This window comes from Saccostrea cucullata, unplaced genomic scaffold (genome assembly GCF_032062105.1).
Source record: "Saccostrea cucullata isolate Sc308-1 unplaced genomic scaffold, CSIRO_AGI_Scuc_v1 ctg3840, whole genome shotgun sequence".
Classification (NCBI taxonomy): Eukaryota; Metazoa; Mollusca; class Bivalvia; order Ostreida; family Ostreidae; genus Saccostrea; species Saccostrea cuccullata.
This window is the reverse complement of record NW_026936602.1, coordinates 9,601-32,158: the sequence shown is the minus strand read 5'-3', so window position 1 is coordinate 32,158 and position 22,558 is coordinate 9,601. Positions and strand designations below refer to the sequence as shown.

Sequence of the window (22,558 nt, the reverse complement as noted above, 5' to 3'; positions counted from 1 at the left end):
GGGAATATGGTTGTGAAGTAACGAGTATTTTGGGATCTGTAAAGGAATCCTTAACACTAAGTACATATTCTACGTAAATTAACTCTTATTCTCTCGCTCCCTTCTCTGTATGTTATTGAGATGTGTTTTCAAACATATATTGTTAATTAATCTTGAACATTCAACATGTCACCACACGGATAGCGTTTTCATTTATGAATATTTGTCTCCACATTCGCTTTTGTTTAGGATGAATGACCGTCAACACTTAAGCTTTTCTTTTTTCTTCATATTTATTGATTTTAATAGAAACCCTTTCATTTAATTAATATGTTTCTTTAAATAATTATAATACGTAATATCGCGACTACCAATGAGTACCTCGCAGTTATCTAACTTATTACCGCTCTTTTGCGGGGAAGTCGAGAAAAGTCTACATTTCTGGGGGCATATGACATTCTTTACAGTAGTGACAATCGAATGATTCGAACAATTTTATGCCGAAATCACTACGTTTTGCCAGATATTGAACTTCAAATAGTAGATCGTCAAATAAGGAAAGTTTAGAATATTTTATCTGCTTAAAAATATGACGATTTTCAATGAAAATTAAACGAGAAGAGTCCGCTTTATTAAAAATATCGTTAAAAAATGTGACAATTTAGAACTGGTTCCTCTCAAAAATATATTAGGCTGGTTCAGCGATTGTTCAGTGATGTATTCTACCAGGATTTCTTACTTGTCTGTCCTTTTAAATGCTAAAATGATCGATCTTGCATTGTGTTGAATAGCACATTGCCCCCACCCAACAGACGATTCCTACCTCCTTCGCGAAAGAGTTCCGCTAAGTTAAGTAATCGCGATATCAAGTATTGTCATTGCATAGCTTAAATATTTGAACAACAACTCAATCTGTGTTGAAATCTTTGCTTCTTATTTTACTCTCTGTACGTCGTCCGATAATTATATTATCAATGTTATGCATAATTTAAAAGTCATAGGCCTCGAAACCGGGATGGGGGGGGGGGGGCTCTAGGAAGGTTTGCATAGCCCCTAATTTTTCTTTTGCTAATGTAGCCCTTATAAACACTTTGATCATGAAAATTAGGGTTTATCTGTTTTGTTGATTTACACTACTGAATTAAATATCCCCTTAGATTCCAAAAAAATCCCCTGTTGTCCCCCTGTCAGTCCCTGACATTTTCCTGTCTCTCCCTGACTTTCTCCTATGATCCCCTGTCGTTGTCCCTGCTCTCCCTGTCCAGTCCCTGTCGTCCCCTGTCGTTGTCCCTGCCCTCCCTGTCTACTCCCTGTCGTCCCCTGACATTCTCTGATCTCCCTGTCCAGTCCCTGTCGTCCCCTGTCGTTGTCCCTGCCCTCCCTGTCTACTCCCTGTCGTCCCCTAACATTCTCTGATCTCCCTGTTCAGTCCCTGTCGTCCCCTGTCGTTGTCCCTGCTCTCCCTGTCAATTCCCTGTTGTCCCTTGACATTCTCTGATCTCCCTGTCCAGTCCCTGTCGTCCCCTGTCGTTGTCCCTGTCCAGTCCCTGTCTACTCCCTGTCGTCCCCTGACATTTATTTTGGCCAAGGAAAGGAGTTTAAAAATATTTTTGTTGCATTTAAGAGTGAAAAATGATATAGTCTTGAAAACTTTAGGAATTTTTTTTGAAAATGTAGACTTAAATAGTAAAAAGATAACACATTTTCAAATGCCTTAACTAAATCCCCTGTAATGTAGTTTCTATTACTTGTATCGATGTGATTTTGTTTTAGTTTTTGAAGCATTTCGGGGAAGAACGGCAGAGAATAGCATCAATTCTAAAGAAAAAATAAATTACCCATTTTTTTTCATCTTGTGATGCTAGATGGCATATACATTGAACTTTTGGAATCTTTTATATATATTTATAAACTTTTTAATTTTTTATTTGATCTATTTTGAAATATCTTTAAGCGTAATGACTGTCCTTGTAAAAGAACTAAATTTAAACATTTGGAATAAATTATCAAATCCATGCATGGTATATTTTTTTTTCAAAGATTTAAATGAATAAAAATTAATTGAAAGGAATTATATATAAACGCATTAATAAAATAAATGTCTATTCAATAAATAAAAATTATTAAATAAACTTAAAATATATTTTATTCACTTATTCTCTTATGTGAATAAATCTACAAATCGACTGAATAAATAAATAAATAAATAAATAAATAAATAAATAAATAAATAAATAAATAAATAAATAAATAAATAAATAAATAAATGAATGAATGATCGAATGAATGAATGAATGAATGAATGAATGAATGATTAAATAAATAAATAAATAAATAAATAAATAAATAAATAAATAAAGAATTACATAAATTTATTTGTTTATTTTTTAATTTATCACTCATTTATATCCCCAAAATTTGATTTATTAGTTTTATGTTATTTATTTGTTTAAATATGCTACAGAGTATTTTATAAGCATATTTAAACGACTTTTTATTACTTAAAGTCCATGATGGATAACAAAATAGTCGTCTCATTATGCACAATATTAATCTGTCAATTAGATTTTCGATACTTTGTGTTGATTATAAAATCGGTTTTCAAAACCCTAACACGGTTCTGAAACAACATCAAAGCCATTGATTTGTACCAGTAATTAACTCGGGGTACACAGTCATGACACCTATTATCTTTTTCACTGACCGCTATACATTGTTTATGTTGTGGCGGGTCGACCGTTTGTACTTTGCAACTGTTTGAAATAACATTTTCTCTTTGAATGAGAACTTATGTTTTATTAATCAAAACAAAATAAAAGTATCAAGGAATCTCTTCACGGGTATAGATTGTGCATAATGAGATGAATAATTTGATATCCATCATGGAAGTAAAATAATTAAAAGCCGATTTAATATGCTTAAAAAATACTTTGACACAGATTTTTTCGTAAATAGTTTTAAATAAAATAAACCCAAAAAAAATCCCCATGTTCGGGTATTTGATTATTTCATTTGCTTGTATCGTCAGTTTAACTCGGGGTAAAAAGATTGTTTTTATATTACATAAAATGCAGAAATTTTTTTTTGTTTACTAACTATTTAAAATCAATTATTATATTGATTTAAAAAACTTAATTATTTCAAAATGCACCAATACCCCCTGCTGTCTCTCTCTATTATGAAAAAAAAAATAAATGAATTATGAAAAAAAAATTATAATAAAATAAATCTTTTTTTTTTTTTGAAATTGAAAATACAACAAATTAATGAATCATTTATCTGCAAGAAATTGTGTTCCTTTAGTTTTATTTTATATAAACACTTGCATCCGTAGATGTGCTACAAAGTATTTTAATAGCGTATTAAAACGACTTTTCATTATTTTAAGTACATGATGGATATAAAATTAATCGTCTCATTATGCACATTATTAATCTGTCAATTAGATTTTTGATACTTTGTTTTGATTTAAAAAATCAGTTTTCAAAACCCTTACACGGTTCTGAAACAACATCAAAGCCATTGATGTGTACCAGTAATTAACTCGAGGTTCACAATCATGACACCTATTATCTTTTTCACTGACCGCTATACATTGTTTATGTTGTGGCAGGACGACCGTGTATAGTTTGCAGCTGTTTGAGATTACATTTTCTCTTTGTATGAGAACGTTTTTTTTAAATCAAAACAAAAGAAAAGTATCAGAGAAGCTACTGAAAGCTTCAGATTGTGCATAATGAGACAATTATTTTGATATCCATCATGGAAGTAAAATAATTAAAAGCCGATTTAATATTCTTAAAAAATACTTTGACACAGATTTTTTCGTACATTGTTTTACATAAAAAAAAAAAAAAACAAAAAAAAAACTCCTATGTTCAGGTATTTGATTATTTTATTTGTTTGTATCGTCAATTTTACAAATAAAAAAGATTGTTTGTATATTACATAAAATGCAGTTAGTTTTTTTTTTTGTTTACTAACTATTTAAAATCAATTATTAAACTGATTTTAAAAACTTAATTATTTCAAAATTCACTAATACCCCCTGCTGTCTCTCTCTTTTTTCTTTCTTTTTCTTACAACAAAGTCAAATCAGTATTTAACGAATAAAACAGATTGAATTTTAAGCGAAATAAATTCATAGTAAATAATTAAAATAAAATAAGTGAATAATGAAAAAAAAATATTAATAAAAAATGAAAATACAACAAATTAATGAATCATTTATAGCTGCAAAAAATTGTTTTCCTTTAGTTTTATTTTATATAAACACTTGCATCCGTAGATGTGCTACAAAGTATTTTAAGTAAAGTGAAATTTTGTGTGTTTTCTAGCATTACTATTCATTGCTATTCATAGTTTGTTATTTCCGTGATGAATTAAATGTCCGAGTCAGAAAAGCGTCGTCGTCAGTCATCCGATGGGCAGACACCAAAACCTCAGGCAAAGAAAATGGCAAGTTCGACTGGGAATCCAGAAAACTCAAATTTAGATTGGACGGACCGGATGATTATCATTGGGCAGGCTATCGAGAATTTACAGAAAGGTCAGTTACAGTTACAAAAGTCTTTGGATAGTAAATTGGATAAATTCCGAAATGAATTTCTATCAAGTATTGACGAGAAACTCAAAGCTATAAAAAGCGATATTGACCTTGAACTTGGCAGTCAACAAAAACAAATCGATGTCCTGTCACAGTCCATCGATTCCATTCTGGGGCGACTTGATAAAGTTGAGAAAATAGAACGACCGGTATTAGAAAATAGTTCAGTCCCAATAGCCTGTGCAGGTTTTGCGTCAAGCCACGATCCGCTAAATGACCCGGAAGTTACAATAATTGCGACCAATGTTGAACAAGAGGCAAATGAAAATATTTTAGAAATCGCCAATGATCTGGTAAGATGTCTTCATGATTCGGTAAATGTAGTAGCAGCGGCTCGTTTAAAAAGTAGAAAATCTGGAAGGCCAGGGATAATAAAGATAAGTTTTTCAAATCTGGAAGAGAAAAAACAAATTCTGCGGGAAAAACAGACACTCAGATTAATAGAAAAATACAAAAATGTTTATCTTCGAGGTAGCAAATCACATACCGAGAGAATCTTGGAATTAAATGCTCGCACGTTGTTAAACGAACTCCCAGATGGAAAACAGTACCGAATTACTGCTAGTGGTCGCATTGTCAAGAAAACACAGACGGAAAAGAACGCACCGCATCATGTGCAGCACAACCTGGGGGATGAGGACACTGGATAGGAAGTGGCCCGGTCTATTGAACATACCATTAAATTTAGTCACATCAATGTAGGTGGGTGGACGGTTAACAACCATGATTTAAGGGTGTCCCTTATTGAACATATAAATGCGGATATAATGAGCATTAATGAAACCCATCTTAAAGATAATGAGAAATTAGAATTGAACGATCTTGGATATGAATGGTTTGGATACAACAGAAATTCTAAGCATATTCGTGCACCAAAAACATTTGGCGGAGTAGGAATTTTGGTTAGGAAAACAATATTACAGCATTTTATGGTTCGTGTTAATGACAAGTCATATGAAGGTATCTTGGGGTTGGAATTTAAACACAAAGAATCGGACATTCGGTTTGCTGTCTACTCTTGTTACCTTCCCCCAGAAAATTCTAATTGGGGACGTGATGCAGAAAAGTTTTTTTCGCATATTTTGGCGCAGATTTATTTGAATTATGACATGGATGCCATATTTGTTCTCGGAGATTTAAACTCACGAATTGGACATTCCAAAGATTTTAGTTGTGAATTCGACAATATCAGGGATAGATGCGTAATTGATAATGTTTGCAACAAACATGGGGACTCATTCGTAGAATTCCTAAATGATAGTAAATTTTGTGTTTTAAATGGACGATTTGGAGAAAAATCGAACCGATTCACTTCCATCTCGACCAGAGGGAAAGCTGTTGTCGATTATGCATGTATACCTCATGATGTTTTACCACATTGTACGGAATTCCAAATAGTGTCATGCGGGAGTATTAAAGAAGACAAAGGCATACAATCCGCTCTAGGAACTAAATGTAAATGTCCAGATCATGCATTTTTGGTGTTTGACTATCAGTACAGGTTTGAAGCAAAGGATATACTTAAACAAATGCATCCTACGGATAAACTTATTGAGAACAATTTGTGTGATAAGTCACGGAAACATTTTAAATTAAAAAGTATCCCCCCTGATTTTATGTGTTCAGACCTTGTGAAAACTTCCTTATTAGAATTGATTAGAAATATTGAACTGTGTAGAGAAACACAGAAGGAAATTGATGATATCTATTCAAAATTTTGTGAAATAACAGTCAAAGAAATGGAGAGAAAAATACCGCACAAAGACTGCTCAAAACGAACTCGGAAAAAATTGCGACAAACTAAACCTTACTGGAATGATGAACTTACTAGTCTATGGAAAGATATGCGTAATAAAGAAAAGATTTTTCTAAAGGAAAAAGATCATAAACGGAAACGAAATGCTAGATTGGACTTTTCTTCTTCACAAAAAGAATTTGACAAAAGGTTAAGTTTTTATGAAAGGAAATATAGATCGGACCTTGCACTTGAAATAGAGAAAATTTCAACTGAAAATCCTAGAAAATTTTGGGATCAGCTTGACAAACTTGGCCCTAGAAAGAAAAATATGATACCAATGGAAATTTATAAAGAAAACGGTGAAACAACGTCGGGCATAGATGAAGTACTTCGTAAATGGGAGAATGATTTTTCAAATCTATACGCTCAAAGTGTTTCAAATTTTGATAATTCATTTTATAACACTGCATTACAACATAGGCAAATGCTAGAAGATATTATGATTGACCCTCTTTATGTACCAAACACGTATTTAAACGAAAATATTTCACGTGAGGAAGTCGCACAGGTTGTTTTGCATTCCAAGGACGGGAAAGCTGCGGGAATAGATCTACTCTATAATGAAGTCATGAAAAACAATGATATCATTTCAGTGTTACACAAATTATTTCAATTGTGCTTTGAAATCGGTAAAGTGCCTTCTATATGGAGAATGGCAATTATACACCCTATTCCAAAAAGTTCACAACTAGATCAACGAATCCCTTTAAACTTCCGTGGAAGTTTGCTTTCAGTAGTAGCCAAATTCTATAGTTCTATTTTAAAGAACAGACTACAAACATATCTGGAAGATAATTCTATTTTAGTTGACGAGCAAAATGGTTTCCGTAGAGAAAGATCTTGCGTAGATCATGTGTTTGTATTAAATAGTATAATTCAGAACCGAAAGTCAACATTCGCAACGTTTATAGATTTCCAAAAAGCATTTGATCTGGTGGACAGGCAACTGTTACAATATAAGCTTAGGCTCAATGGAATTGATGGTGATATGTATAATGCCATTTCTAGCCTTTATCTATTGACTGAATCCTGTGTGCCTTTGAATAATTTTCATACAAGTTGGTTCACTAGTCAAAACGGAGTTCGCCAGGGAGATAATTTATCACCTACACTATTCTCAATTTTTATCAACGACCTAGCAGTGAATATTAAAGTCGATATAAAAATGAACCCTTAAGTGAAAGAACGTGTGTTTTCTGTTCTAGTTCCGTTGTTGAAGACGAAAAACATTTCTTATTAGACTGTCAATTGTATAATAATGTTAGGAAAAAATATTTTGATAGCGTGTACAAAGAGCACCCAAATAGTAATGATAATAATTATTTGTTCAAAGTTCTAAATCAAAATTACCAAACAAAGTTAGCCAAATTTGTACATACAGCATATAACTATAGAAAAAATCTTCTGCATGTGTAAATTTATATAAATGTTATTAATGGAAAAAGTGACTTACAGGTCCAGTGGGCCGGGTGCAGATTCAGTATGACGTATTTTGTTTACACTGTATATTGAAATGTCTAAAATGCACAATGTCACTATAATAAATGATTACTTACTTACTTACTTACTTACTTACTTATTTTATCAGTGTATTAAAATGACTTTTCATTACTTTAAGTACATGATTGATATCAAAATAATCGTCTCATTATGCACAATATTAATCTGTCATTTACATTTTTGATACTTTGTTTTGATTTAAAAAATCGGTTTTCAAAACCCTTACACGGTTCTGAAACAACATCAAAGCCATTGATGTGTACCAGTAATTAACTCGAGGTTCACAATCATGACACCTATTATCTTTTTCACTGACCGCTATACATTGTTTATGTTGTGACAGGACGACCGTGTATAGTTTGCAGCTGTTTGAGATTACATTTTCTCTTTGTATGAGAACGTTTTTTTAAATCAAAACAAAAGAAAAGTATCAGAGAAGCTACTGACGGCTTCAGATTGTGCATAATGAGACAATTATTTTGATATCCATCATGGAAGTAAAATAATTAAAAGCCGATTTAATATTCTTAAAAAATACTTTGATACATATTTATCGTAAATCATTTTACATTGAATATGCCAAACAAACCCCATTTTCGGGTATATGATTATTTAGTTTACTTGTATCGTCAATTTTAAAAATAATAAACATTGTTTTTATAATGATTAAATACATGCAGTTAATAAGTTTATCATTTTATTTATTTACTAAGTTCCTAAACAAATAAATGTATTGGTTTTAAACAATAAAATATTCTAAAATGCACCAATACCCCATCTGATTTTTTTTCTCTAACAAATGGTACAAAGTCAATCCAGTACTTAATGAATAAAACAGATTACAGCGAAATAAATACATAGTAAATAAATGAAATAAAATAATAAAAAAATAATAAAAGAATTGTAATTGTCAAATTATTTTTTTAAAATGAAAATACAACAAATAAGTCAATCAGTTATATCCGCGAGAAATTGTTTTTCTTTATTTTTTATTTAATTCATGATTAAGTCATTAAATAATGGTGTGACTTTCTACCTTTTGTAAGAAAACAAAAAAGAAGAAAAGAAAGAAGGGATCTTGACGCATTTCGGAATATTTTAGTTTTTAAAATCAATGCAATAATTGATTTAAGATAGTTAGTAAATAAACAAATAAATAAACTAATTAACTTCATGTATTTAATCATTATATAAACAATGTTTTTATTTTTAAAAATGACAATGAGATTTTTTTGGCTTATTTTATGTAAAACTATTTACGAAAAAAAATGTTTCAAAGTATTTTTGAAGCATATTAAATCTGCTTTTAATTATTTTACTCCCATGATGGATATCAAAATAATCGTTTCATTGTGCACAATCTTAACCCGTCAATAGTTTTTTTGATACTTTTATTTTGTTTTGAATGAAAAAATCAGTTCTCGGACGAAGAGAAAATGTAATTTAAAAGAGCTGCAAACTACACACGGTCATCCTGCCACAACATAAACAAGGTATAGCGGTCAGTGAAAACGATAATAGGTGTCATGACCGTGTACCCCGAGTTAATTACTGGTAAACATCAATTTCTTTGATGTTGTTTCAGAACCGTGTTAAGGTTTTGAAAACCGATTTTTTAATCAAATTAATCTATCAAAAATGTAAATGACAGATTAATATTGTGCATAATGAGACGATTATTTTGCTATCCATCATGGACTTAAAGTAATAAAAATTCGTTTAAATATGCTTATAAATACTTTGTAGCATATTTCAGCAAATAAACAAAATAAAACCTATAAAACAAATTATTTATTTATTTATTTATTTATTTATTTATTTATTTATTTATTTATTTATTTATTTATTTATTTATTTATTTAATTATTTAATTATTCGGTCGATTTTTAGATTTATTCACATAAGAAAATAAATGAATAAAGTAGATTTTTAGTTTCTTTAACAATTTTTTTTTTACTGAATAAACGTTTATTTTATTAATGCATCGATATAGCATTGCTTTCAATTATTTTTTATCCATTTAATTCTTTGTAAAAACAAAATATCCAACGCATGGATTTGATAATGTATTCCCAAATGTTTAAGTTTAGTTCTTTTACAAAGACAGTTATAACGCTGAAGGATGTTTCAAAGTAGATGAAAGATGTTTCAAAGTAGATGAAATAAAAAATGAAAAAGTTTGAAAATATGTATATAAGGTTCATAAACCACAATTTATATGCCGTCTGCCATCACCACATGAAATAAATTGGTAATTTATTTCTTCTTTAGAATGATGCAGTTTTCTGCCGTTCTCTCCCCGAAATGCTACCAAACTAAAACAAAATCACATTAATACAAGTGATAGAAACTAAATTACAGGGGTTTAAGTTAAGGCATTTAAAATTGTTTTAACTTTTTTCTAAGTCTGTATTTTCAAAAAAATACTTAAAGTTTTCAAGACTATATCATTTTCCACTCTTAAATGCCAATAAAATTTTTTAGATTTCTTTTCTTGGCCAAAATAAATGTCAGGGGACGACAGGGAGTAGACAGGGACTGGACAGGGACAACGACAGGGGACGACAGGGACTGGACAGGGAGATCAGAGAATGTCAGGGGACGACAGGGAGTAGACAGGGAAGGCAGGGACAACGACAGGGGACGACAGGGACTGGACAGGGAGGGCAGGGACAACGACAGGGGACGACAGGGACTGGACAGGGAGAGCAGGGAGAACGACAGGGGATCATAGGAGAAAGTCAGGGAGAGACAGGAAAATGTCAGGGACTGACAGGGGGACAACGGGGGATTCTTTGGAATCTAAGGGGATATTTAATTCAGTAGTGTTAGTCCTCCCAGAAGTTTTAATTAGCCACCAATTTTCTAGTTGCTTCCAACGCCTATAAAATTTATAGCTAAAATGTATAGTCAATAAAATATATGTCCAAGTTTTGGTTCAACAAGTAAAATACATGAGGAATGTAAATATATGTTTGGAATATGCTGAGATAACGAACAGTATTCTCGGTCAAAGTCCTTAAACGTTACAAAAGAGACGGGAAGCAAACACAGACCTCCAAAGCATCTGAGGTGGGATATTTTTTTTATGTAGGAATACATGTCATGTCTATAGATTGCCAGTTTATTCAAGCTTTACAGATTATTTCTAGTTTCCAATCGTTCCTTTTGAATGATTTGCAACACAAAAATTTTTATATACAGGGATATAATGTCACATGCAATAATTATTGAACAATATTTCAGAGTTGCCAGTCTTAAGATTACAAGGAGCCTCTTCTGAAAATGACGAAGTCACCATTACCTACAGTGTTGTACATGAAGGCTACCAAAAGGTACACAGTATCAAATGGACAAAAGATGGCAATCTTTTGGACTTAAATAAACCAAAATATAGTGGTGGAGATTTGGAAAGCACATGTTTGAAAATCCTCTCACCAGAAGAAAACGACATTGGGGAATATAGTTGTGAAGTACCGAGTATGTTGGGATCTGTAAAGGAATCCTTAACACTAAGTACATATTCTACGTAAATTAACTCTTATTCTCTCGCTCCCTTCTCTGTATGTTATTGAGATGTGTTTTCAAACATATATTGTTAATTAATCTTGAACATTCAACATGTCACCACACGGATAGCGTTTTCATTTATGAATATTTGTCTCCACATTCGCTTTTGTTTAGGATGAATGACCGTCAACACTTAAGCTTTTCTTTTTTCTTCATATTTATTGATTTTAATAGAAACCCTTTCATTTAATTAAGATGTTTCTTTAAATAATTATAATTGTCATTGCATAGCTTAAATATTTGAACAACAACTCAATCTGTGTTGAAATCTTTGCTTCTAATTTTACTCTCTGTACGTCGTCCGATAATTATATTATCAATGTTATGCATAATTTAAAAGTCATAGGCCTCGAAACCGGGATGGGGGGGGGCTCTAGGAAGGTTTGCATAGCCCCTAATTTTTCTTTTGCTAATGTAGCCCTTATATACGCTTTGATCATGAAAATTAGGGTTTATCTGTTTTGTTGATTTAGTCCTCCCAGAAGTTTTAATTAGCCACCCATTTTCTAGTTGCTTCCAAAGCCTATGAAATTTATAGCTAGAAAAATATAAAGATAATGAAATATATGTCCAAGTTCTTGTACAAGCAAGTACGAATCATAAGGAATGTTAATATATGATTAAAATATTCTGCTATAACGAACAGTATTCTCGATCATAGTCCTTAAGCGTCATAAAATAAAAATAGGAACAAACACGGACCTCCAAAGCATCAGAGGGGGGATAACGTTTTTTATGTAGGGATACATGTCTTGTCTATAGATTGCTAGGTTATTCAAGCTTTGAAGATTTTTTCTACTTTCCAAGTGTTGATCGTGAATGATTTGCAACAAAATTTTACACATTATATAGGCTTTGATGAAGAAAATCAGGGTTTACCTTTTTTGTTGATCTACGCCGCCCACATCTTTTAATTGGCCACGCACTTTCAATTTAATTCTAACGCCTATGAAATTTTGAGCTAAAATTTATAGATAATATACACCTATTTACTGGCTATGAGGACAATAGCAAGTTTATCGTCCCCCAAGACAGCAAACCATTTTCCGAGGCGCAGCCGAGGGAAATAGTTTGCTGTCGAGGGGGACGATGAACTTGCTATTGTCCGAATAGTCAGTATAAATAGGTGTTTTATTATACCGATGCTGACTTTACTTTTGTTACGTCATAATTTATACGTCACAATCCATGTAAAATCAGAAGTTTTCAGATGAAAAGCGAGGGAAATCGATTGTTGCCGTTGAATAGTTTGAGGACTATTCACCATGGGCAAATAGCACAAAAACTATTTCACGGTAGAGACTGTTTAGAAAAAATAGCATGTTTATTCGTCTTATTTTTATATAGAAAAAAATAAACAGAGGTATAATAATTAGATATATGTCCAAGTTTTGGTTCAACAAGTAAAATACATGAGGAATGTAAATATACGAGGGTTGTCCCAAAAAGTCGTAGACAGGGAATACAGTTTTGTTTCTCTTTGCTTTTTAAGTTTCTTTCCTTGTCATAGCAAAAAGTAACATTTTATGATCATGCAATTCAAGTTTCTTAATGATATCACATCTTATAAGAAAGTTTTGAAAAAATAAAGAAAGAATATAAGTGTACACCGGCGCACGAAAGCAAGCAAAAATTACGTATTTTATAACGCCGTGATCTCATTGTCTGCTTCACTTGGGTATTAACATTCAATAATTTTTTTAAGTGATAGACCACTCTTGATTACCGGATATATTTAAGTTCACTACTGTCCATTTGATTTTTACTTGTTTTCTTTTTAAAGCAGATCCAAATTTCAGTCAAAATTTAGTCAAAAGATCGCCTCACATTGTAGACAGCAGAGAATACTAATTGTTGGACGTCGTGCGCGGTCCAGATTGTTTCCAATCGTCTGCGTTTATCAAACAGTACTCTACTTCTTACATGCCGTAATTAACTATTTTTGAAACAGAAGAAAAACTCTCATTGAATAGCGTGCAATTTAAAAATAACTTCTTTATTGAAATCTGGTGTGAAATGTCACTTCTGTACTCTTTTTTCCCGTCTCTGATGTATATTAACCATACCCAACACAATTTATCACATCTCCGTGCGCCGACAAAGCGTTTGACGACGTCATTTTCATCATACTCAATTTCAACGATACTATGAAAATCATGACACCAATCGTCTGTTTCTAATGATATTTATATGAAATTTTGACATAATATTAATTTTTTTATTATGGTTTCAGTGATTTCAATTTGAGTTCAATGCATTACATAGTACTAAAGAAATAAAAGCAAATGTAATAGTTATATGCGTAAATTATTCCGAATTTTGTCCGTGCGCCGACAGGCCTTATCGGCCTTCATATAAATCGTTCTTATATTATTTATATGAAATATATGTATTTAAAAATTTACAATTTTAAAGAACATTGACTATATTATGTCTCTGCAAAATTTGGTAAGTATTGGTTGCATGTTTAAAAAATTATAAACATTGTCTACGACTTTTTGGGACAACCCTCGTATGTTTGGAATATGCTGAGATAACGAACAGTATTCTCGGTCAAAGTCCTTAAACGTTACAAAAGAGACGGGAAGCAATCACGGACCTCCAAAGCATCTGAGGTGGGATATTTTTTTTTTATGTAGGAATACATGTCATGTCTATAGATTGCCAGTTTATTCAAGCTTTACAGATTATTTCTTGTTTCCAATCGGTGCTTTTGAATGATTTGCAACACAAAAATTATTACATACAGGGATATAATGTCACATGCAATAATTATTGAACAATATTTCAGAGTTGCCAGTCTTAAGATTACAAGGAGCCTCTTCTGAAAATGACGAAGTCACCATTTCCTACAGTGTTGTACATGAAGGCTACCAAAAGGTACACAGTATCAAATGGACAAAAGATGGCAATCTTTTGGACTTAAATAAACCAAAATATAGTGGTGGAGATTTGGAAAGCACATGTTTGAAAATCCTCTCACCAGAAGAAGACGACATTGGGGAATATGGTTGTGAAGTACCGAGTATTTTGGGATCTGTAAAGGAATCCTTAACACTAAGTACATATTCTACGTAAATTAACTCTTATTCTCTCGATCTCTTCTCTGTATGTTATTGAGATGTGTTTTCAAACATAAATTGTTAATTAATCTTGAACATTCAACATGTCACCACACGGATAGCGTTTTCATTTATGAATATTTGTGTCCATATTCGCTTTTGTTTAGGATGAATGACCGTCAACACTTAAGCTTTTCTTTTTTCTTCATATTTATTGATTTTGATAGAAACCCTTTCATTTAATTAATATGTTTCTTTAAATAATTATAATTGTCATTGCATAGCTTAAATATTTGAACAACAACTCAATCTGTGTTGAAATCTTTGCTTCTAATTTTACTCTCTGTACGTCGTCCGATAATTATATTATCAATGTTATGCATAATTTAAAAGTCATAGGCCTCGAAACCGGGATGGGGGGGGGGGGGGGGGGGCTCTAGGAAGGTTTGCATAGCCCCTAATTTTTCTTTTGCTAATGTAGCCCTTATATACACTTTGATCATGAAAATTAGGGTTTATCTGTTTTGTTGATTTAGTCCTCCCAGAAGTTTTAATTAGCCACCCATTTTCTAGTTGCTTCCAAAGCCTATGAAATTTATAGCTAGAAAAATATAAAGATAATGAAATATATGTCCAAGTTCTTGTACAAGCAAGTACGAATCATAAGGAATGTTAATATATGATTAAAATATTCTGCTATAACGAACAGTATTCTCGATCATAGTCCTTAAGCGTCATAAAATAAAAATAGGAACAAACACGGACCTCCAAAGCATCAGAGGGGGGATAACGTTTTTTATGTAGGGATACATGTCTTGTCTATAGATTGCTAGGTTATTCAAGCTTTGAAGATTTTTTCTACTTTCCAAGTGTTGATCGTGAATGATTTGCAACAAAATTTTACACATTATATAGGCTTTGATGAAGAAAATCAGGGTTTACCTTTTTTGTTGATCTACGCCGCCCACATCTTTTAATTGGCCACGCACTTTCAATTTAATTCTAACGCCTATGAAATTTTGAGCTAAAATTTATAGATAATATACACCTATTTACTGGCTATCAGGACAATAGCAAGTTTATCGTCCCCCAAGACAGCAAACTATTTTCCGAGGCGCAGCCGAGGGAAATAGTTTGCTGTCGAGGGGGACGATGAACTTGCTATTGTCCGAATAGTCAGTATAAATAGGTGTTTTATTATACCGATGCTGACTTTACTTTTGTTACGTCATAATTTATACGTCACAATCCATGTAAAATCAGAAGTTTTCAGATGAAAAGCGAGGGAAATCGATTGTTGCCGTTGAATAGTTTGAGGACTATTCACCATGGGCAAATAGCACAAAAACTATTTCACGGTAGAGACTGTTTAGAAAAAATAGCATGTTTATTCGTCTTATTTTTATATAGAAAAAAATAAACAGAGGTATAATAATTAGATATATGTCCAAGTTTTGGTTCAACAAGTAAAATACATGAGGAATGTAAATATACGAGGGTTGTCCCAAAAAGTCGTAGACAGGGAATACAGTTTTGTTTCTCTTTGCTTTTTAAGTTTCTTTCCTTGTCATAGCAAAAAGTAACATTTTATGATCATGCAATTCAAGTTTCTTAATGATATCACATCTTATAAGAAAGTTTTGAAAAAATAGAAAAAGAATATAAGTGTACACCGGCGCACGAAAGCAAGCAAAAATTACGTATTTTATAACGCCGTGATCTCATTGTCTGCTTCACTTGGGTATTAACATTCAATAATTTTTTTAAGTGATAGACCACTCTTGATTACCGGATATATTTAAGTTCACTACTGTCCATTTGATTTTTACTTGTTTTCTTTAAGCAGATCCAAATTTCAGTCAAAATTTAGTCAAAAGATCGCCTCACATTGTAGACAGCAGAGAATACTAATTGTTGGACGTCGTGCGCGGTCCAGATTGTTTCCAATCGTCTGCGTTTATCAAACAGTACTCTACTTCTTACATGCCGTAATTAACTATTTTTGAAACAGAAGAAAAACTCTCATTGAATAGCGTGCAATTTAAAAATAACTTCTTTATTGAAATCTGGTGTGAAATGTCACTTCTGTACTCTTTTTTCCCGTCTCTGATGTATATTAACCATACCCAACACAATTTATCACATCTCCGTGCGCCGACAAAGCGTTTGACGACGTCATTTTCATCATACTCAATTTCAACGATACTATGAAAATCATGACACCAATCGTCTGTTTCTAATGATATTTATATGAAATTTTGACATAATATTAATTTTTTTATTATGGTTTCAGTGATTTCAATTTGAGTTCAATGCATTACATAGTACTAAAGAAATAAAAGCAAATGTAATAGTTATATGCGTAAATTATTCCGAATTTTGTCCGTGCGCCGACAGGCCTTATCGGCCTTCATATAAATCGTTCTTATATTATTTATATGAAATATATGTATTTAAAAATTTACAATTTTAAAGAACATTGACTATATTATGTCTCTGCAAAATTTGGTAAGTATTGGTTGCATGTTTAAAAAATTATAAACATTGTCTACGACTTTTTGGGACAACCCTCGTATGTTTGGAATATGCTGAGATAACGAACAGTATTCTCGGTCAAAGTCCTTAAACGTTACAAAAGAGACGGGAAGCAATCACGGACCTCCAAAGCATCTGAGGTGGGATATTTTTTTTTATGTAGGAATACATGTCATGTCTATAGATTGCCAGTTTATTCAAGCTTTACAGATTATTTCTTGTTTCCAATCGGTGCTTTTGAATGATTTGCAACACAAAAATTATTACATACAGGGATATAATGTCACATGCAATAATTATTGAACAATATTTCAGAGTTGCCAGTCTTAAGATTACAAGGAGCCTCTTCTGAAAATGACGAAGTCACCATTTCCTACAGTGTTGTACATGAAGGCTACCAAAAGGTACACAGTATCAAATGGACAAAAGATGGCAATCTTTTGGACTTAAATAAACCAAAATATAGTGGTGGAGATTTGGAAAGCACATGTTTGAAAATCCTCTCACCAGAAGAAGACGACATTGGGGAATATGGTTGTGAAGTACCGAGTATTTTGGGATCTGTAAAGGAATCCTTAACACTAAGTACATATTCTACGTAAATTAACTCTTATTCTCTCGATCTCTTCTCTGTATGTTATTGAGATGTGTTTTCAAACATAAATTGTTAATTAATCTTGAACATTCAACATGTCACCACACGGATAGCGTTTTCATTTATGAATATTTGTGTCCATATTCGCTTTTGTTTAGGATGAATGACCGTCAACACTTAAGCTTTTCTTTTTTCTTCATATTTATTGATTTTGATAGAAACCCTTTCATTTAATTAATATGTTTCTTTAAATAATTATAATTGTCATTGCATAGCTTAAATATTTGAACAACAACTCAATCTGTGTTGAAATCTTTGCTTCTAATTTTACTCTCTGTACGTCGTCCGATAATTATATTATCAATGTTATGCATAATTTAAAAGTCATAGGCCTCGAAACCGGGATGGGGGGGGGGGCTCTAGGAAGGTTTGCATAGCCCCTAATTTTTCTTTTGCTAATGTAGCCCTTATATACACTTTGATCATGAAAATTAGGGTTTATCTGTTTTGTTGATTTAGTCCTCCCAGAAGTTTTAATTAGCCACCCATTTTCTAGTTGCTTCCAAAGCCTATGAAATTTATAGCTAGAAAAATATAAAGATAATGAAATATATGTCCAAGTTCTTGTACAAGCAAGTACGAATCATAAGGAATGTTAATATATGATTAAAATATTCTGCTATAACGAACAGTATTCTCGATCATAGTCCTTAAGCGTCATAAAATAAAAATAGGAACAAACACGGACCTCCAAAGCATCAGAGGGGGGATAACGTTTTTTATGTAGGGATACATGTCTTGTCTATAGATTGCTAGGTTATTCAAGCTTTGAAGATTTTTTCTACTTTCCAAGTGTTGATCGTGAATGATTTGCAACAAAATTTTACACATTATATAGGCTTTGATGAAGAAAATCAGGGTTTACCTTTTTTGTTGATCTACGCCGCCCACATCTTTTAATTGGCCACGCACTTTCAATTTAATTCTAACGCCTATGAAATTTTGAGCTAAAATTTATAGATAATATACACCTATTTACTGGCTATCAGGACAATAGCAAGTTTATCGTCCCCCAAGACAGCAAACTATTTTCCGAGGCGCAGCCGAGGGAAATAGTTTGCTGTCGAGGGGGACGATGAACTTGCTATTGTCCGAATAGTCAGTATAAATAGGTGTTTTATTATACCGATGCTGACTTTACTTTTGTTACGTCATAATTTATACGTCACAATCCATGTAAAATCAGAAGTTTTCAGATGAAAAGCGAGGGAAATCGATTGTTGCCGTTGAATAGTTTGAGGACTATTCACCATGGGCAAATAGCACAAAAACTATTTCACGGTAGAGACTGTTTAGAAAAAATAGCATGTTTATTCGTCTTATTTTTATATAGAAAAAAATAAACAGAGGTATAATAATTAGATATATGTCCAAGTTTTGGTTCAACAAGTAAAATACATGAGGAATGTAAATATACGAGGGTTGTCCCAAAAAGTCGTAGACAGGGAATACAGTTTTGTTTCTCTTTGCTTTTTAAGTTTCTTTCCTTGTCATAGCAAAAAGTAACATTTTATGATCATGCAATTCAAGTTTCTTAATGATATCACATCTTATAAGAAAGTTTTGAAAAAATAAAGAAAGAATATAAGTGTACACCGGCGCACGAAAGCAAGCAAAAATTACGTATTTTATAACGCCGTGATCTCATTGTCTGCTTCACTTGGGTATTAACATTCAATAATTTTTTTAAGTGATAGACCACTCTTGATTACCGGACATATTTAAGTTCACTACTGTCCATTTGATTTTTACTTGTTTTTTTTTTTAAAGCAGATCCAAATTTCAGTCAAAATTTAGTCGAAAGATCGCCTCACATTGTAGACAGCAGAGAATACTAATTGTTGGACGTCGTGCGCGGTCCAGATTGTTTCCAATCGTCTGCGTTTATCAAACAGTACTCTACTTCTTACATGCCGTAATTAACTATTTTTGAAACAGAAGAAAAACTCTCATTGAATAGCGTGCAATTTAAAAATAACTTCTTTATTGAAATCTGGTGTGTAACGTCACTTCTGTACTCTTTTTTCCCGTCTCTGATGTATATTAACCATACCCAACACAATTTATCACATCTCCGTGCGCCGACAAAGCGTTTGACGACGTCATTTTCATCATACTCAATTTCAACGATACTATGAAAATCATGACACCAATCGTCTGTTTCTAATGATATTTATATGAAATTTTGACATAATATTAATTTTTTTATTATGGTTTCAGTGATTTCAATTTGAGTTCAATGCATTACATAGTACTAAAGAAATAAAAGCAAATGTAATAGTTATATGCGTAAATTATTCCGAATTTTGTCCGTGCGCCGACAGGCCTTATCGGCCTTCATATAAATCGTTCTTATATTATTTATATGAAATATATGTATTTAAAAATTTACAATTTTAAAGAACATTGACTATATTATATCTCTGCAAAATTTGGTAAGTATTGGTTGCATGTTTAAAAAATTATAAACATTGTCTACGACTTTTTGGGACAACCCTCGTATGTTTGGAATATGCTGAGATAACGAACAGTATTCTCGGTCAAAGTCCTTAAACGTTACAAAAGAGACGGGAAGCAATCACGGACCTCCAAAGCATCTGAGGTGGGATATTTTTTTTTATGTAGGAATACATGTCATGTCTATAGATTGCCAGTTTATTCAAGCTTTACAGATTATTTCTTGTTTCCAATCGGTGCTTTTGAATGATTTGCAACACAAAAATTATTACATACAGGGATATAATGTCACATGCAATAATTTTTGAACAATATTTCAGAGTTGCCAGTCTTAAGATTACAAGGAGCCTCTTCTGAAAATGACGAAGTCACCATTTCCTACAGTGTTGTACATGAAGGCTACCAAAAGGTACACAGTATCAAATGGACAAAAGATGGCAATCTTTTGGACTTAAATAAACCAAAATATAGTGGTGGAGATTTGGAAAACACATGTTTGAAAATCCTCTCACCAGAAAAAGACGACATTGGGGAATATGGTTGTGAAGTACCGAGTATTTTGGGATCTGTAAAGGAATCCTTAACACTAAGTACATATTCTACGTAAATTAACTCTTATTCTCTCGATCTCTTCTCTGTATGTTATTGAGATGTGTTTTCAAACATATATTGTTAATTAATCTTGAACATTCAACATGTCACCACACGGATAGCGTTTTTATTTATGAATATTTGTGTCCATATTCGCTTTTGTTTAGGATGAATGACCGTCAACACTTAAGCTTTTCTTTTTTCTTCATATTTATTGATTTTGATAGAAACCCTTTCATTTAATTAATATGTTTCTTTAAATAATTATAATTGTCATTGCATAGCTTAAATATTTGAACAACAACTCAATCTGTGTTGAAATCTTTGCTTCTAATTTTACTCTCTGTACGTCGTCCGATAATTATATTATCAATGTTATGCATAATTTAAAAGTCATAGGCCTCGAAACCGGGATGGGGGGGGGGTTCTCTAGGAAGGTTTGCATAGCCCCTAATTTTTCTTTTGCTAATGTAGCCCTTATATACACTTTGATCATGAAAATTAGGGTTTATCTGTTTTGTTGATTTAGTCCTCCCAGAAGTTTTAATTAGCCACCCATTTTCTAGTTGCTTCCAAAGCCTATGAAATTTATAGCTAGAAAAATATAAAGATAATGAAATATATGTCCAAGTTCTTGTACAAGCAAGTACGAATCATAAGGAATGTTAATATATGATTAAAATATTCTGCTATAACGAACAGTATTCTCGATCATAGTCCTTAAGCGTCATAAAATAAAAATAGGAACAAACACGGACCTCCAAAGCATCAGAGGGGGGATAACGTTTTTTATGTAGGGATACATGTCTTGTCTATAGATTGCTAGGTTATTCAAGCTTTGAAGATTTTTTCTACTTTCCAAGTGTTGATCGTGAATGATTTGCAACAAAATTTTACACATTATATAGGCTTTGATGAAGAAAATCAGGGTTTACCTTTTTTGTTGATCTACGCCGCCCACATCTTTTAATTGGCCACGCACTTTCAATTTAATTCTAACGCCTATGAAATTTTGAGCTAAAATTTATAGATAATATACACCTATTTACTGGCTATGAGGACAATAGCAAGTTTATCGTCCCCCAAGACAGCAAACTATTTTCCGAGGCGCAGCCGAGGGAAATAGTTTGCTGTCGAGGGGGACGATGAACTTGCTATTGTCCGAATAGTCAGTATAAATAGGTGTTTTATTATACCGATGCTGACTTTACTTTTGTTACGTCATAATTTATACGTCACAATCCATGTAAAATCAGAAGTTTTCAGATGAAAAGCGAGGGAAATCGATTGTTGCCGTTGAATAGTTTGAGGACTATTCACCATTGGGCAAATAGCACAAAAACTATTTCACGGTAGAGACTGTTTAGAAAAAATAGCATGTTTATTCGTCTTATTTTTATATAGAAAAAAATAAACAGAGGTATAATAATTAGATATATGTCCAAGTTTTGGTTCAACAAGTAAAATACATGAGGAATGTAAATATACGAGGGTTGTCCCAAAAAGTCGTAGACAGGGAATACAGTTTTGTTTCTCTTTGCTTTTTAAGTTTCTTTCCTTGTCATAGCAAAAAGTAACATTTTATGATCATGCAATTCAAGTTTCTTAATGATATCACATCTTATAAGAAAGTTTTGAAAAAATAAAGAAAGAATATAAGTGTACACCGGCGCACGAAAGCAAGCAAAAATTACGTATTTTATAACGCCGTGATCTCATTGTCTGCTTCACTTGGGTATTAACATTCAATAATTTTTTTAAGTGATAGACCACTCTTGATTACCGGACATATTTAAGTTCACTAC

At 32.3% G+C, this 22,558-nt stretch overlaps 1 protein-coding gene across 1 annotated transcript; it reads left to right on the top strand.

The window, feature by feature from the left end:
• Positions 1–5,352: 5,352 nt before the first annotated feature.
• LOC134245914 (titin-like) lies at positions 5,353–20,929 on the top strand. Its single transcript, XM_062728150.1, has 6 exons — positions 5,353–5,545; positions 11,130–11,363; positions 14,245–14,514; positions 17,366–17,635; positions 20,483–20,730; positions 20,921–20,929. The coding sequence occupies exons 1-6, from the start codon at positions 5,353–5,355 to the stop codon at positions 20,927–20,929; spliced, it is 1,224 nt and encodes a 407-aa protein (XP_062584134.1).
• Positions 20,930–22,558: the final 1,629 nt, after the last annotated feature.